Raw genomic sequence first — 15,510 nt, 5'->3', positions numbered from 1 at the left:
CTTTTGTTATCATGCCTACCATTACCTGCCCATGTTTTGTCCTTGAGAGTGCAACACATTTGGCATACATGCCCACCAGTATTGCCCAACACAAGATTATCTTACAGTAGCCCATGCTTTATAAGTTCTTTATGAACTTCTTTCCCATTTTCTAAGGATCCAAGAATGGTACAGGCTTTCAAGATTAGGTGTATGTCACCGCATTTGGAAGGACTCCTTCATGTAACTTGTGTTCATAGTGCCTCAATGATTTGTCACCCTTATATGTTGCTACATACCCCTACTATCAGTGCACTCCAAGACACTACATTACAAGACGAGAGTTTCTCAAGCACACCCTGGAATTTGAGAGAGCATGGCACTTTGCATACATGTCCACAAGAGCAATACAAAGCATGAATTTATCTCATAGTAACCCTATTGTATAACCTCATCATAAATTTGTGTACATTTGTTTATTGCTATGTTATAAGCATTATAATCTGAGGCACAGATTAAAGTCACTCAGTGCATTTTGAATGATGAAAATTATGCATGGATCAGGCAAGACAAATGGCAACTCGCATATGGCATAAGCTACCTCTCAATGGAGTGATTTATGATCCACATCATAAACATAAGGTCTATTGATAATCCTACAACATTGAACAAGTAAGTAGTTGGGATGCAAATGATGATAAACCTCAACATAATCTCTTGCCTTCGCAGCAACTTTCTCGATAAACATTGAACTTGAATATAACCAAGCTCCGGAAAACCATAAGCATAATGTCACCCAAAGAGGAATGCATATAGCCAATTTTGTCACATACATGTGCAAAATATTACGCACCTTCAAAGCTACACGAATCTTAAACAAGACAATGTCATTACTCTTTGGGTTCTTTTAACAAGTAAGAGATGTGAAATAACAACAAGATTCCCAGTAAGGCAACTTATTAAGAGCCCAAAATTGACGTTTTGCATGAAACTTGATCTTTCCAAACCTTTTTATCATGATGTCCAGCCCAAAAGCATTTTCCACCTTCAAATATGTGAGTGTTTTGCACCTTTGACCAAGATCTTTTGTTTTTCTACTATCAGGGAAACACTGCAATCCTCGCAGACTCTAAAGTTCTTTGTAATGTGTATAACGACGTGTATTAACTTTTTGTGATTTGTGAGGACACCTCATTTTGCATGCATGTCAACCAAAGCAATGCCAAGCAAGACATGGTTCCGCAATAGCCCATAGCCAGCACTCTCATGAAGAGAGATGATTGCATTTGAGGAACGGAATTCATTTCACATCTGTTAAAAAAAGCCAAGAGCTTCCTTGCCACAACCATGTTGGGCATATTGTGCAATCAATGCCCTCCAACACACAACATCTTGGACGACAAGACGAAGGTTGTAAGACATGCCTCTCCATGAGCTCACATGCTTGCTGCTAATAGCCTTAAAAGCTTGTAAAATACTATGCCAGGACCTAGATTGTTGCACATGAAGACAATAAACATCCAACAGTAGTGCCAAGCTGAAGACTCACAAGATTATGGTGTCTAAATCCAAGCGCCTCAGTTTCATGAAATGTTTTTGCAAGTACCACAATAGACAACATTGTAGGCACCCCGTTCCAAAATTAAAGAAGATCATAAGGTTCAACCTCCACGGGAAAAAACTTTATTTTCTGCGTGTTGGCAGCTAAAACCTATGATTCAAGCGACTCAGCCATAGCTCTGGTTAAACACAGATGCGAGCGTTGGCTACTTTAGTGGCTTTCAATTTGGTGTACTTTGCCTCAATTTAAGGTTTTCTACTTGTAAAATTTAGTGCCAACATTCTCCAAAATGGTTTTAGACAGTCAAGGTAACCATTAGACGACGTCGTCGTCGGCTCAAGAGTAGGGCCACCTATTTAATTATCTAAATAAGCAGGTGTGCTATAAGTAACAACCCGCAGCCCCCCCCCCCCCCCCCCCCCCCCCCCCCCCCCCCCACCCCCAGTTTTTTAAGTGGGCAGCAATTTGTATGGTAATACAAAAAGGAATTTTTTGTGGCATGGCATGCAAGACATTCACATCATCGTCTCTATCTGCAACAATGGTCTTCCTTGACCACATTGTGTAAAGACAATTTGAAACATCAAATTAAAAAGAAAAACAACTTGGCTCCAAACTATGTTTACCTTTTTTCCATAATCAAACATAATAATGCACTTTGACAGTACATCTCTAAGGAAAAGGAGGATTCAAGAGTGGGTGGCACAACCCACAAGATAATTGATTCGAAATTTGAGTGGCACTATGCTATGACAATCCAAACATCTAGTTGGAACACGAACCGACTGCAAGAGAGGAGAATGAGCTAGAATAGTTTTTTAAAAAAAGTGCAAAAGAGAAGGCACCAAGTTACAGGCCCTATCAGTAGAAGAAGACCATCAGTAATCATGAGAGTAAAACTACTCCTCCGATCACTCTTGGTAGCATTCTCAATTTCACAAAAATAAATGCCATTTGTCAAAGATTGCAGGCTTGCCAAGCCCATAACACACACCCCTTCTAGGCTCCCAAAATCGTTCACAAAATGACTCAGAAAATTAAAAAATATAACTATAATCAACAACAAAAAATTACCGCATCCTGTGGAAATTTTTGAAGGGTAGCATACATTTCACTCATAAAAAATGGACAAAATCTGCAAATATGGGTAAATGCCCATCAAAAAGCAACCTTGGTTCTCAAAACTGTGTAGCTCAACAAGTACATAAAGAGTGTGTAACTCAATCTCTCGAAGAACAATTACATTATCTATTTCCTATGTGGAAAAAACTCTATAGGGAATTGACAAACAAGATGAGAAGTCATAGTTGTTATCCAAGCTCAACATTGCAAGCCTCTTCTGTTTACCACCTCCTGATCTGCTCTCTTAATACATGTTAGATGCGTTTAACATAGCCTCTAATGGAAGGAGGTTGGATGATATGCTAGGACTAAATGATAATCTGGTTGTCAAAACAATTCGTAAGAAGCTTTGAGTTGTGGAATGCCACTGCCATTTCTATCTTAGGTTATATTTCTACTATATTGTAGGGTTATTTGAAAGAGTCTTTCTTCACGACTCGAGATAAAGCCACAAGGTTTCCTTTTTTGGCTGAATGCACAGGGTTGGTTTGGTTAGTTGGCAATCATATTGAGAAAAGATTGGAAGCAAGGTGGCAATAGCTCCATTTATTGGTCGTTTCGAATGTTACATTTTTATTCCAGATGCTTTAGAAAAGTAGCCACAAACTGGTGCACTAAGATGAGGAGAAAAATATGCACAGATTATATCAAGGTGACTGAATGGCAGCATTATTTACACACTTCTGGAAGGCGCTCAAAACACTAGCCGGCGCCTGTGAAGTTCAGTGCTCAACTGAAGAGTATAAGCTCTGAATCTCTCAAAATACCCTTGAAATTATGTCTTGTGCCGCAAAAATTCGACAATTGATTGACAGGCGAAGGTGAGAATTTACAGCTTCTGTCTAAGCTCAAAATTGCCAGCCTCTTCAATGTTTATGACTTCTTGATCCAACCTCTTGATTGTAAAGCCACGAAGGCGAACCTCCTCAGGAAAATTCGTGTCCTTGTGATTCACGGACTCAATCACCCAACCAGAATTTTCGACTCTCCAAGAGTGTAGCTTCACCTGCTAGTGTGATGTTAACTCAGTATAAGGAGTGCTTCACAGCTTTGAGGCCAAGTATATGAGAACTAGGGCTCAGCAGGTAGAGATACTGACCTTGGCATCTTCCACTGCAGAGACTACAAGAGTTCCATTCACATTCACATCATCCAGCACAATGTCTTTCCCATCCAGCACAAGAGTGGACTTTTGGGAGACCGAGCAGGTTCCAAGAAGCTTGCTTTTTAGTGTAGAGTATGTTACGCCCCATTCTGGGCTCCACACAATGCGTGGCCAGACTTCTACTTCTTGGCCATTAAACGTTTCCATTTTAGGACCTTCAACCTCAACACCAGCCTGCATCACAGAAGTATAGAAAGTTGGTAGAAACTCAATAATCTTGATAAGAGGTTAACTAAATAAGACAAAAACCATACATGACGGAGTATAAGTGAGTTTGCTCTGTAAATAGCCATTTCTCCTGAAGTTGCACTATGTGGAGGATTACCTTTTGGTACCTACAAAATTGCTCAACATGCTTCAGAGACCCTTTCACTTGTGCGGAGTGGAAACTTAAGATACTTAATAAAGCGGATTACACAACCTTTGCAGCATCCTCTGGGTTGTTTTTTACAGGTGAATATGCAAGCCACGCATCCATGACCTGCCATTATATCTGACATTAGACATCCTCTATAAAACTATTCAAGACCCAATGCCAAGATTCCATAACCAATGTTAAGATTCCATCACAAGATAGTATGAACCCAAAAACTCTTGTTAACCAGAATGACATTGCAGGGGAGGAAATATGCCTAGGAGATGAATTGAACCCAAACAAGTTGGTTCGATGAGACGCTGCATTCCAAGTGTATGGACAAGTCAAAGCAAGAAATTTAGTTTTGTTGAGCTTGGAGATAATCCAACTATTATAGACAGTGTAATTCGTATGACTTCATAAAATTGAATGGACTGCTACCTTTCATAATTGAACCATGTTGGTGGAACTTTGAAGATGCTCTTCATGCAAACATAAGCAGTTTCTTATGGAAGTGTAGAGCTTGAGCACGTATATTGGAATAAGCCTGTGATGCTCAAAGCTTGTTATGGCCTCCAATTTAAGGAGGTTGTATAGTATGGTGCGATTGAATATGATAATGTAGTTGCATAAACCATCAGTAGACACTGACCATGCATAATGCATTTGACCACTCAAATGATGCACTAGCACAAACACACTAGTCACTGAAACAATCACAATCGCATTCGTATCATCATCCCTGTCGAGATGTCATCATAATACTTATGTAGCAATGACATCCAAATCACACTGATCTCTGGCAGATGTCTTGATCTACTAAATCTCGTCCTCAATTCCAGATTCATCATCTCAGGTAAACCAAGAGAAAGCGCTACAGACATTTCATCTTATTCACATGCTCAAACAAAGAGACGATTGTAAGAATGCATGAATCATTCAATTTTTAAGGAATCGCTAACCATAAACTACAGATCATGGTCAAGTTTTTATGTACATATTGTAAAGTCACTCAACAACTTGTTAGCGTGTCAGCGCCTCCAAAATGCCAAGGACCAATGGTTGACCCTATTCCCTTCTAAGCAATCTGTGACAAAGAACTGGAGTAGCTTCTCTCTTGTGCGGCACGCACCGCACTAGATTCAACCTGCTGATCCACGTGCACTTTTGGAATAGTCGTAGCTAAACCAAAAGCCGATAAAGCTCTAATATCTAAAGAGTATCTACCAAGTCGTCTTCCTCCATCCATCTTGTATCAAGAGCTCGATGATTCCTAAACTTAACCAAATATCTGTGGACTAGCTTACCCTTTACTTTTCTTGTGTGTAGGACTAGTTCAGGTACAAGAATCTCCTATGTTTCTTCTGTTACAAGCTTGGACACTCCTAGCGAGGAATCAATAGCAACAGAGAAACTGCAAAATCATTGAACTTTACTAGAGAGAGAGAGAGAGACAGAGAGAACGCGGCATGTCAGAGTTCTACGCCCAGATGCACTGGACCCAAACATTGGCACCCCTTTCGGTGTTTCTTTATTATTATGTCGCAACGATACGAGGAATCAATAGCAACAGAGAAACTGCAAAATCATTGAACTTTACTAGAGAGAGAGAGAGAGAGAGAGAGAGAGAGAGAGAGAGAGAGAGAGAGAGAGAGAGAGAGAGAGAGAGAGAGAGAGAGAAAGAAAGAAAGAAGAAAGAAAGATTTTTAACGTCTATGTCAGGCCGAAATCGGCCTATGAGACAAATCAAATGTACATTGTGTGTATGTCATCCGTCTATCGGAAAGACAAATGAAACAAAATTGATACAAAACTGAGCTGAAAGTAGGTAGTGGAGTATCTGAGGAGGGATGGAGCTCTATCTCTAGGGGTATATGCATGTCTGTATGCTCAAGGTAGTACAATCATGAGAATGCATCAAGCTATCTAGCTCCATCCTGTACTAATGGGGGGGTGTAAGATGTGGTACATGGGTGGGTCTGGTGCCAAGGCTACCCGGATGAAAGCTGTCGGGTCAGCCCTCATCTGAGCCACTCGCTCCTCAGTGGCACGGCGCTCCCGGGCTCGGATCTCCTCGACCTGTCGGTGGTGGGAGCTCGCGCCCCTGTAGCCTGTGACTCGTGGTCGTCGTCTAGCTCGGTTCACCTCCGCCTGTGGGAGTGTCACTCCCCTCTGAGTGTCTGGTGAGGGGGGGGCGGAAATCCTCTGAAAGAAGTCTGTGAGCTGCGACTGTCTCCCCTCTGTCTGTGTAGCTGTGTGTGGCTGTAGTAGTGTGTCCCGATGGCTCTGTATCTCTAGTAAGAAACGTCCGAGCTGTCTCTGATCTCGAGATTCCATGATCTCTCGGAGAGTGGGCTGTCCTCTAAATAGGGCCTCATACCTGCCTCTGATCTCAGTGTATGCTCTGCATCTACATACAAAGTGCTCCTCACTCTCCACCTCCTCTGTGCAGGCTCTGCAGATTCGCTCCCCCTCGGAACACCAGTATGTCTCCCGATCTCAATCTCTAACCTGTGTGAAGCCACTCTCAGCTGACCAATCGCCACCCGTGAGCTATGTGGCATATATGTGTCCATGTAGCGTGGTCTCTGTATGAACCCCCCAGACAATATGGTGAGAAACTGGTCTCTGTAATCTGACATCCTCGTCCCCAAGCTAGGTGCCTCCCAGACTCTCCTAGTGTATAGCTGCCACAGATCCTGTCTCAATACCAAGTTCCTCTCACTGCGAGAGAGGTGAACATATGGTGAGTGGGGGTCGTACTGGAATGGTGGTAGGCTCTCCATGTCAAGACCGTGTCCCTCAAACCATGCTCTGACCTGTGAGTACCATGCTCTCTCATGTCCACTCTCTGATAGCTGTATAGCTGCCTCAAATGCTCTACGGGTAAGTCTGTCAGGAGAGAGAGAGAGAGAGAGAGAGAGAAATGAAATGAAATGAAATGTTATATTAACGTCTTCAAAAGGCCAAAATGACCTATGAGACCAATCAGTTACAAAATAGTGAATCTAATACCATGTCTGGGTACAAAAGAACTAGAAAAGAACTAGAAGTGGAACAAAATACTACTACTACTACTACAATCTAAAACTACGTGGGTGTAGCAGCTGATACAATAGGTGCCCGGTAAACTGGATGTAACAGTGTGTGAAACAAAGATGGAAGAAATGGTGAGGATCCATCCTCATCTGCACTCTGGATGTCGAGAGAGTATGGCTCGAATCTTCTGTTGTAGTCTCCGTCGATGCTGTGTAGCTCCTCTCCTCAGTCGCGGTCGTCTGTATCTCTGTAGCTCCAATGCTCGGTCGATGAGAGTGCCAGTAGTGGTCGAATGAGTGTGGGACGAGCTCTGCAGTGGTGGCTGCTCCTCTGGCTGTCCCATATCTAGTGAAAAGAAATCTGTAATGTGTCTCTGGGACTGCCTCTCTCTAGCTCTCCCCAGTAAAGTGTCTCTATACCTGTGTAACTCAAGTAGATATAGTCCAAGACATCTCTGATCCTCATAACTCATGACCCTAGATAGAGGACCAAAACCCTCTCTGAATAAGCAGTGGAAACGCCCCCGTATCTCATAGAACACTGTGCAATGACATATGTAGTGCAACTCTGTCTCTGGCTCTCTCTGGCATAATCGGCATATCCTGCTGTCTGCTGGTATCCCTCTGAATCTACCGGTCTCAATCTCGAGCTGATGTGAGGATGTGCGTATCTGACCAATGGCACAACGCAAACCATGAGACATATGTGTGTCCATGTAGCTGGGTCAAATCACAAACCCATCTCCTGTGAGGTGGAGAAGATGCTCTCTATAGAAAGCCATCTTTGTGCTCAACTCCTGAGGCGGCTCTATCCATGTCCTCCTGGTGTCGAGCTAGATCAGGTCCTGACGAATGAGTCTAGTGATCTCCACCCGTGTAAGAGACAGCGAGGGTGCCTGAAGAGAATACTGGAAAGGGGGCAACCTGTCCATGGTGAAGCCATGCGTCTGAAACCATGAAGTCATCTGTGCATACCAGCATGAAGTGTCCCCCTGTAGAGCTAACTGTCTGGAAGACTCAAGGGCCAATCTAGCATATCTGTCTCTAGTAGTATCCCATAGGCTGTGCACAAAAGACGCTGATCTGGTAAGCGCCTCAATCTCCATGGGGGGGGCAGCTAGCTCTGCTCGAATGATCGCGTGAGGTACGGAGGCCTTGGCTCTAATCAATCGGGAGATCATAGATACCAAGGGCCTCTCCATACCTCTCCAACCATCCTGTCCTACAGAAGGTCCCCATACCTGTACCCCATACATCATAGCTGAGGCTACTAAAGTATCAAAGAGCCATAACTTTGTCCGAGGTTCCTGGAACTGAACCTGCGAACACATCCTCTCCAAGCCTCCCAAGGCCGCATAAGCTCTGGTCAGTCTAGTCTTTGCTGCTCTCCCCAAAGAAAACCTCGGCCCAGTGAAGACTATCCCAAGGTAAGTGTATGCATCTGTATACTCCACAATCTCTTGACCATACGTGAAGGTCGGTGCCGATCTCCTGATCCACTGCGGTGTGGTGTTAAACACCATGACCTTGGTTTTACCAAGGTTTACAGACAATCCACTATCCTCTGCAAAACTGTGTAATGCATCCAACTGTCGCTGCATACCCTCTGGTGAGTCAGAGATCAAGACAATATCATCAGCATATAACAACAATGGGATCCACGTCCCTGCCAGCTGGGCACCTCTATCACCCTCTCTGTCAATGTAATCAGACACCTCATCAACATACATACCAAATAGAGTAGGAGACAATGGGCAACCCTGTTTCACCCCGATAGTGGAGTGAACTAAGTCAGATATCCCCTCTGGGGTGCGTACATGTCCCATCACTGATCTGTATAAAGCCATAATCCCCCAAATCAACACTGTGGGCACCCCCATCTCCTGCAGTCTGCGCATCAGTCGAGCTCTCGGTACCATGTCAAATGCTTTGCGGAAATCCACAAAGCTACAATAAATCCGTCTCCCATGTGACCTGCCCTCCTCAATGATAGCTCTGAGTGTCAGAATATGGTCAAGAGTGGAGAAACCCCTCCTGAAACCTGCCTGTCCCTTTGCCCGTACACCCTCACTCTCTGCCCAGTTACTCAACTGCTGCTCAATAATGGATGCATACAATCGTGCCAGAGAGAGAGAGAGAGAGAGAGAGAGAGAGAGAGAGAGAGAGAGAGAGAGAGAGAATGCGGCATGGCGGAGTTCTATGCCCAGATGCACTGGACCCAAACATTGGCACCCCTTTCAGTGTTTCTTTATTATTATGTCGCAACGATACAACTCTCCAAGGGTCCTTTGCTCTGAGACTCTGCATCCATATGCTTTGCAAAGTGAGACCCCAAGGGCACTTATAAACAATACAGCCATGTGGCATCAATAGCGTAAAACATAGAAATTTTGTACAACAGTTGCCACGTCAGTATGCCATGTCAGCATGTCAGGACATTTTACGGAAGTCACCCTCATAGTTCAAGCTTCGGGATTTTTAGGATTAGGCCCCTTGGCCGGTGCTCAGAAGTTCTTTAAGTTGGTTGGTTCGGCTTCTCTTGTCTACTCGTCCATTTGTCTTCCAATTGGGCATCACTTTGTGACATTCCCCCCTCTTGAAAGAATTGTAATCGCCCTCGATTACGAGTGCAAAAATAGCCAAAGGATAGAAACTCTCTTCAATCGACACTGACTCTATGTACTCATGCACCAGACTCCACCAATCCAACACTTCCACATAGACATCAGTCACTGATCAATCACATTTTTGTCGAGGATCTCAAATACTAATCCTGATTAGTGTAACGACTTAGCAATCACATCCAGATCGCACTAATCTTTCACGAATGTCTTGGTCTCCTAAAACTTGTTACTATCAATAGTATCATATCCTTTCATTTCACATTTCAACCAGGAAAACCATGCCCATGACCATCCCCACAAGACACACATCCACATAGCATGCAATTCACAAAATCAAACACTTAGTCCACACGAAACACTTGTGTTTCAATTATTCAATCTAGCCATCTCTTCCGTCTAGAACTCTTGACCCACCTAGATCATTGTGCACTCATCTCATCCTTCCGGAACTCTTGATGCACTCACAAGAGTATCCAGCCATCTCATCCGGATAGACATCTTAATGCACTCGAATTTCATTTAGTTCACATTCACTTAGCCATGACATCCAGATATCACTGAGATCTCTAACATATGTCTAAATGCACTAAGTTCAAATCATTCATCATTCATCAGACAAAATGTTGTACACATCTTTCTCTACACGTAACTAACAATACACACATGAAAGAGCACATGTTTTCAATTCAATTAAGGAAATTTCCAATTCAGTGCACATTTATTTATAAAGTAATTCTGCAAAATACTATCAACCTATCAGTAACCTAAAATCTCAACGAGAAATTAGTGACTTTATTCAATTTAGGTAATCTGTGACAAACGAGTGGAGTGACTCTCCTCTTGTGCAATCTGTCACAAATCGATGACGTGGCAGTTCTGCCCGGACACACACAAAAATTGTACGGACAGTGCTGACATGGCATGCTGATGTGGTAGAATCCCGAAAAAGTACGTTGACATGCTGACGTGGCAGAATCCCGAAAAGTGCGCTGACATGCTGACATGGCAGTCTGTAAGGCCTTCCGCAATTTGCGCTTACTGGTTGATCACGTGGCAGTTGTACGGAATTCCGCTTTTTGCGCTGCTGACTTTTTTATGGCAGTTTTTGACCAGTTGCTTTTGGAATAGTTTGCTTTTGAGTTTTAACTGCTTTTGGGGCTCTGCTTTTGGGCATCCCTTGTAAGAATAAAAAAGCCCTAAGGGCCTCACTTCATAGTTACAAGGAATGGCCATCTTCAGGTCCCCGTTCCCCGTTCCCATCCCAATTTCCTGTTCCAGATCCCCGTTCCGTGTTTCAAACGTGAGTATCCGAAACAAGGAATGGCATTTCATGCATGTTGTCAATCCTCGTTCCCCGTTCCGGGTAACTATGCCTCACTCTTTAGGACATCTGGACACAGAGTCTGAGAGCGGAGGACCCTAAGTGCGTTGTAACTTTGATCAAGCATTAATATAAAAGAAATACTGAAAGGGGCGCCAGTCTTTGGGGCCAATTCCTCTGAGCACGGAACTACGACGGACCGTGTCATCTCGAATTGAACTGTGATTTTAAAGTTGTGAAGTATTTTAAGTGATTCTCTCTAGTGTTGCGACAGATTCTAGACTTGGGTGTCCAAGTTTGTTACGGTGGTATCAGAGCATCAGGCGTGTGCTTTTCTCAAATCATACAAGTCCTATCAAAGAGCGGACAAGACACTTGGGCACTTTTGAAAATGTTATTGAAGAATCTTCGGGTCCCGACCCTGGACTTATTAGCCACTCGGGGTGTCCAAGTTTGTTACAGTGGTATCAGAGCATCAGGCGTGTGCTTTTCTCAAAGCATACAGGTCCTATCAAAGAGCGGACAAGGCACTTGGGGGCACTTTTGGGAATTGTTATTGAAGAAACTTATTAGCCCCGATCCCGGACTTATTAGCCCTGATCTCGGACTTCATACATCGCGCATCGGGCGCGCCCTCGTCTTCATTGCTTTGTCTTACAGGGCATAAAGCCATAAAGAATCCCACATTACATTATGGATTCCGAAAAGAATCAATCAACCTCTTCTGCCACCAATGAGGCGAGAGGAGGCAATACGGAAAATTTAAGCGACTTAGCAGAGAACGAGTACGGGCCACCTTGGTCCACACAGTATGAACTCTTGGAGATGCAATATCGACAACAGGTTGACGAGTGCACAAAACAGATGCTTCAATTTGCTAAGGATCCCCAATTTGCAAAATTTTTGACCCAACAGTCGATGGCTGAAGTGCATGCTCAATGGCGAAACTCCGGACTTATTAGGCACTCCCACCCTTTATACATCGCGCATCGGGCACGCTCCTATCTTCATCACTTTGTCTTACAGGGCATAAAGCCATTAAGAATCCCACATAACATTATGGATCCGAAAAGAATCATTCGACCTCTTCTGCCACCGTTGAGGCGAGAGGAAGCAATATAGAAAATTTAAGTGACTTAGCAGAGAACGAGTACGGGCCACCTCGGCCCACACAGTAGGAATTCTTGGAGATGCAACGTCGACAGCAGGTTGATGAGTGCACAAAGCAGATGCTTTAGTTTGCTCACGATCCCCAATTTGCAAAATTTTTGACCCAGTAGTCGATGGCTAAAGTGCATACTCAGTGGCAGAAAACCACCGAGCCACCAATCAAACCGGCAAACAAGAAGCCTCCTACTCCGAGAATGTTTACTGAGGGAGAACTCCATGATGCAGTCCAGGCCCAAATCAATCAACTTCTGGACACGAAGAAGCGGTCCAAAAAGCAATTGAAGAAACGTAACAAGGGAACTAATTTCCCCGGTTACTTGGGTCAAAAAGCCACTTTTAAAAACGCCAGAAAGCAGAAGAAGCGTGTATGCTTAGAAGGATTTCCCAGTTCGTCCTCATCTTCTGACAGCTCGTGTAACCGGCCTGTTAACTTCAAAAAAGGCGGTAGACTTTACTTCAAACCTTGATTTAGCTTTCACCCATTATTAGTCGTCTATTCTACATGTGCTACAATGACACAAGAGAGGGGAATGGGATATAGATGCTAGAATGCATCTGTATGCGAGTCAGACACAAGATTGGCCCCTAAATAGGCGCCCCTTTCGGTATTTCTTTATTCTTTAAAAGAGGGAATAAAAGCTGTGGTTCCCTACAAGCTGCCCCGCACAATCTGGGCTGAATTTCTTCTGTTCTGGTCCAATTTCGGCAACATAATTGTACTAGGACCCTTCATAGTCAGTATCCCCACGCATTAGATGACTTTCCCGACGCATACGGACACTTTGCAAAACCTGGCGAGAATCTGCAGCACGCTGCATTCTCTGTTATCTGCCTTGAAAATGCACCAGATCACCTGTACAACGGTCCCCTCGCGTCCCCGAACCTCCTGGCGGTATTAGGGTCCATTTAGGGCCGAAACCCTAAACCTGCAAAAATACACAGCTGGCTGTAATTCATTGTTTCGGGCTCCGTTTCGCGTGCCGGTCGCATCCATAGCAAGTCCTCGAGCTCCCGCACCTGAAGGGCTACTTGCCCTTTGAATCGGACGGGATTTCGCACGTGAAACCTCTCCGAATTCACTTGTACCTGCGGGGGATTAGCCGCTAGCTAATCCAATACCTGTGCAAGAGGCTCTTGCCTCAGCAATCACGCATGAACCCACATAACTATACATTGGTCAAATGAAAAGCCCACTAGAGGGGCATAACCATAAAGAATAGGGGAGAGAGAGAGAGCAGTGAGAGGTATGCAGGTCATGACATCCTGCACCTCATTGTACATAGAGGGTAAGCCAGCACTCCATTGAAGCTCTCCCACCTGTGACAGCACTCAAAAACGAGCTCACAACTGAAAATCACGTTTTTGCCTTCTCTTTAAGTAGTAAACTACATTCAGAGTGCCAAGTGTCACTATTTGTGCATTTTCCCGCTTTAGACCCTCGGGTCTAAAAATATCTCACCTGCAGCCTCTGTTGACTTGGCCACAGAGTAACAAAATGATCCCCATGTCAAATTGCACGTAATGACGTGCAGACATTTTGCCGTCCAAAAATGGCAATCCCTAAAATTTAGGAGTTTCTGCCATTACATTCTTCTAGGTCATCTGACCCTCTTTGTACACTGCAGCCACACCCAGAACTGAAATGTAGCCTATGTAGCAAAGGATTCCGCTTTGGCTGGCCAATGACCCCACTTTGGCTAACCATAGTCCTTGTCCAACCTTAGTGCTCTTTAGCTCTCAGGTCTGGACTCTCTCTGAACAGTTCCACACCGGCTATGCAATGCAGGGCAGTTAGATTTCCAGAGGGGTGTTTCCAAAAGGTAAAACAAACCAAATTCCCCAAAGAAAGAGAAAATAAACAAAAATGGAATTGCCACTGGCTAGTGACATACCCCCCTCTTGAAATCTCAAACGCCCTCGTTTGCACCTATGTCGTACATGGTCACGGTCAACCTTAGTGTATTCAACACCTCGTCGACACATGTACGACACATACATGCTCATTGTCAACCCTGGTGTATTCAACAACTCGTCGACACATGTATTGCCTGCGTGTGAACCCTGTCCCAATGACATAGTGGTAGCTTTGCACTCTGCCATTGCTTTGAGGCATTAACTTTCCAATGACAAAATGGTAGCAACCCATTTTGCCACTGTCTTTTAGTACACGTTGGATCCAGTAACACTTTCGAGCATACCCAAACCGACAGTTTAAGAATGCAGTTACACATGTACCCTTAAATAGAAGCAATTACTGTATCCTTGACAAGCTGACAAGAAATACTCACTTGTATAGCACTAACCAAACTTTTGGACATTCCATAAGAGCAATTGCCAAAACTGACAATCTGTACAACTCTAGCATTCATGTAACATGCACTTCATTTGAGCTCACTGTAAGTAACATGTACATCATTTCTTTCAGAAGCCATTGTCAAACTGACAATCCATGTAGCTCTGAATCTCAAGGGGTCAAGGTAGGTTGCAAACCAAGGTTTTAAGTTCCGATACTTTTAGCGACTCTGCAAGTTCACTTTTTTCCATCCACTTGACATCCAGAGGTGAATAGCTTTTGAACTTTACCAAACAACAGCTTGCAACCTTGCCTTTTCTTTTCTTTCTTTATGTGCCAAAATCTATTCCGGGACCAAGATCTCGTCAAGTTCCTCGACTTCCGGCTGATTTTCAGCTGGCATATCTTTTGGCACATCACCCACATAGGGTCTGAGAAGACTCACGTGAAACGCATTGTGAATCTTGCAACTCTCAGGCAATTTCAGCCTTTATGCAATATCACTGATTTGCATACTGAGCATCGAAAACAATCTTTCTTTGCTCTTCATCTTGATCTTTGGAGATTAACCTGTGATCTACCCTTATGCTGTCACTTTTATTGGGCTGAGAATTCTCTTTTTGACCCAATTTTGGCAGCATAACTATAGTAGAAACCTTCACAACCAAAAATCCACATATCCAAGTGATTATCCACGCATAATAGAGCATTTTGCAAACCTGTCCTAGAAATTCAGCACGCTGAATTCTCTGTTTTTAGCGCCTAAAATACTCCAGATCACTTGTATTACTGTCCTCTAGCTTCCTCGAAGCTCTTGGGACAAAAAAACATCAAATAGGGTCAAAACCCTAAATCTGCAAAAATACAACAAGCTGTATTTTC

At 43.8% G+C, this 15,510-nt stretch overlaps 1 protein-coding gene across 3 annotated transcripts in view; it reads right to left on the bottom strand.

Moving 5' to 3' along the window:
- Positions 1 to 3,181: 3,181 nt before the first annotated feature.
- The window catches only part of USP (UDP-sugar pyrophosphorylase), a 191,523-nt gene continuing 179,194 nt past the window's right edge, over positions 3,182 to 15,510 (bottom strand). For 2 of the 3 annotated variants that reach the window (XM_086485290.1, XM_086485288.1), the window contains exons 14-17: positions 4,249 to 4,308; positions 4,082 to 4,162; positions 3,762 to 4,001; positions 3,182 to 3,671 (exon numbers count right to left, since the gene is read on the bottom strand). In XM_086485290.1, the coding sequence (XP_086341416.1) occupies positions 3,492 to 3,671; positions 3,762 to 4,001; positions 4,082 to 4,162; positions 4,249 to 4,308 (561 nt within the window). In that variant the 3' untranslated portion in view covers positions 3,182 to 3,491. The remainder of the gene's footprint in view (positions 3,672 to 3,761; positions 4,002 to 4,081; positions 4,163 to 4,248; positions 4,309 to 15,510) is intronic. The other variant, XM_086485289.1, reaches the window with a different exon arrangement.

Source organism: Adiantum capillus-veneris, chromosome 16 (assembly GCF_014529385.1).
Source record: "Adiantum capillus-veneris isolate H3 chromosome 16, ASM1452938v2, whole genome shotgun sequence".
NCBI lineage: Eukaryota > Viridiplantae > Streptophyta > Polypodiopsida > Polypodiales > Pteridaceae > Adiantum > Adiantum capillus-veneris.
Note: the sequence above shows the minus strand (reverse complement) of the source record. Positions and strands in the feature narration are given on the sequence as shown.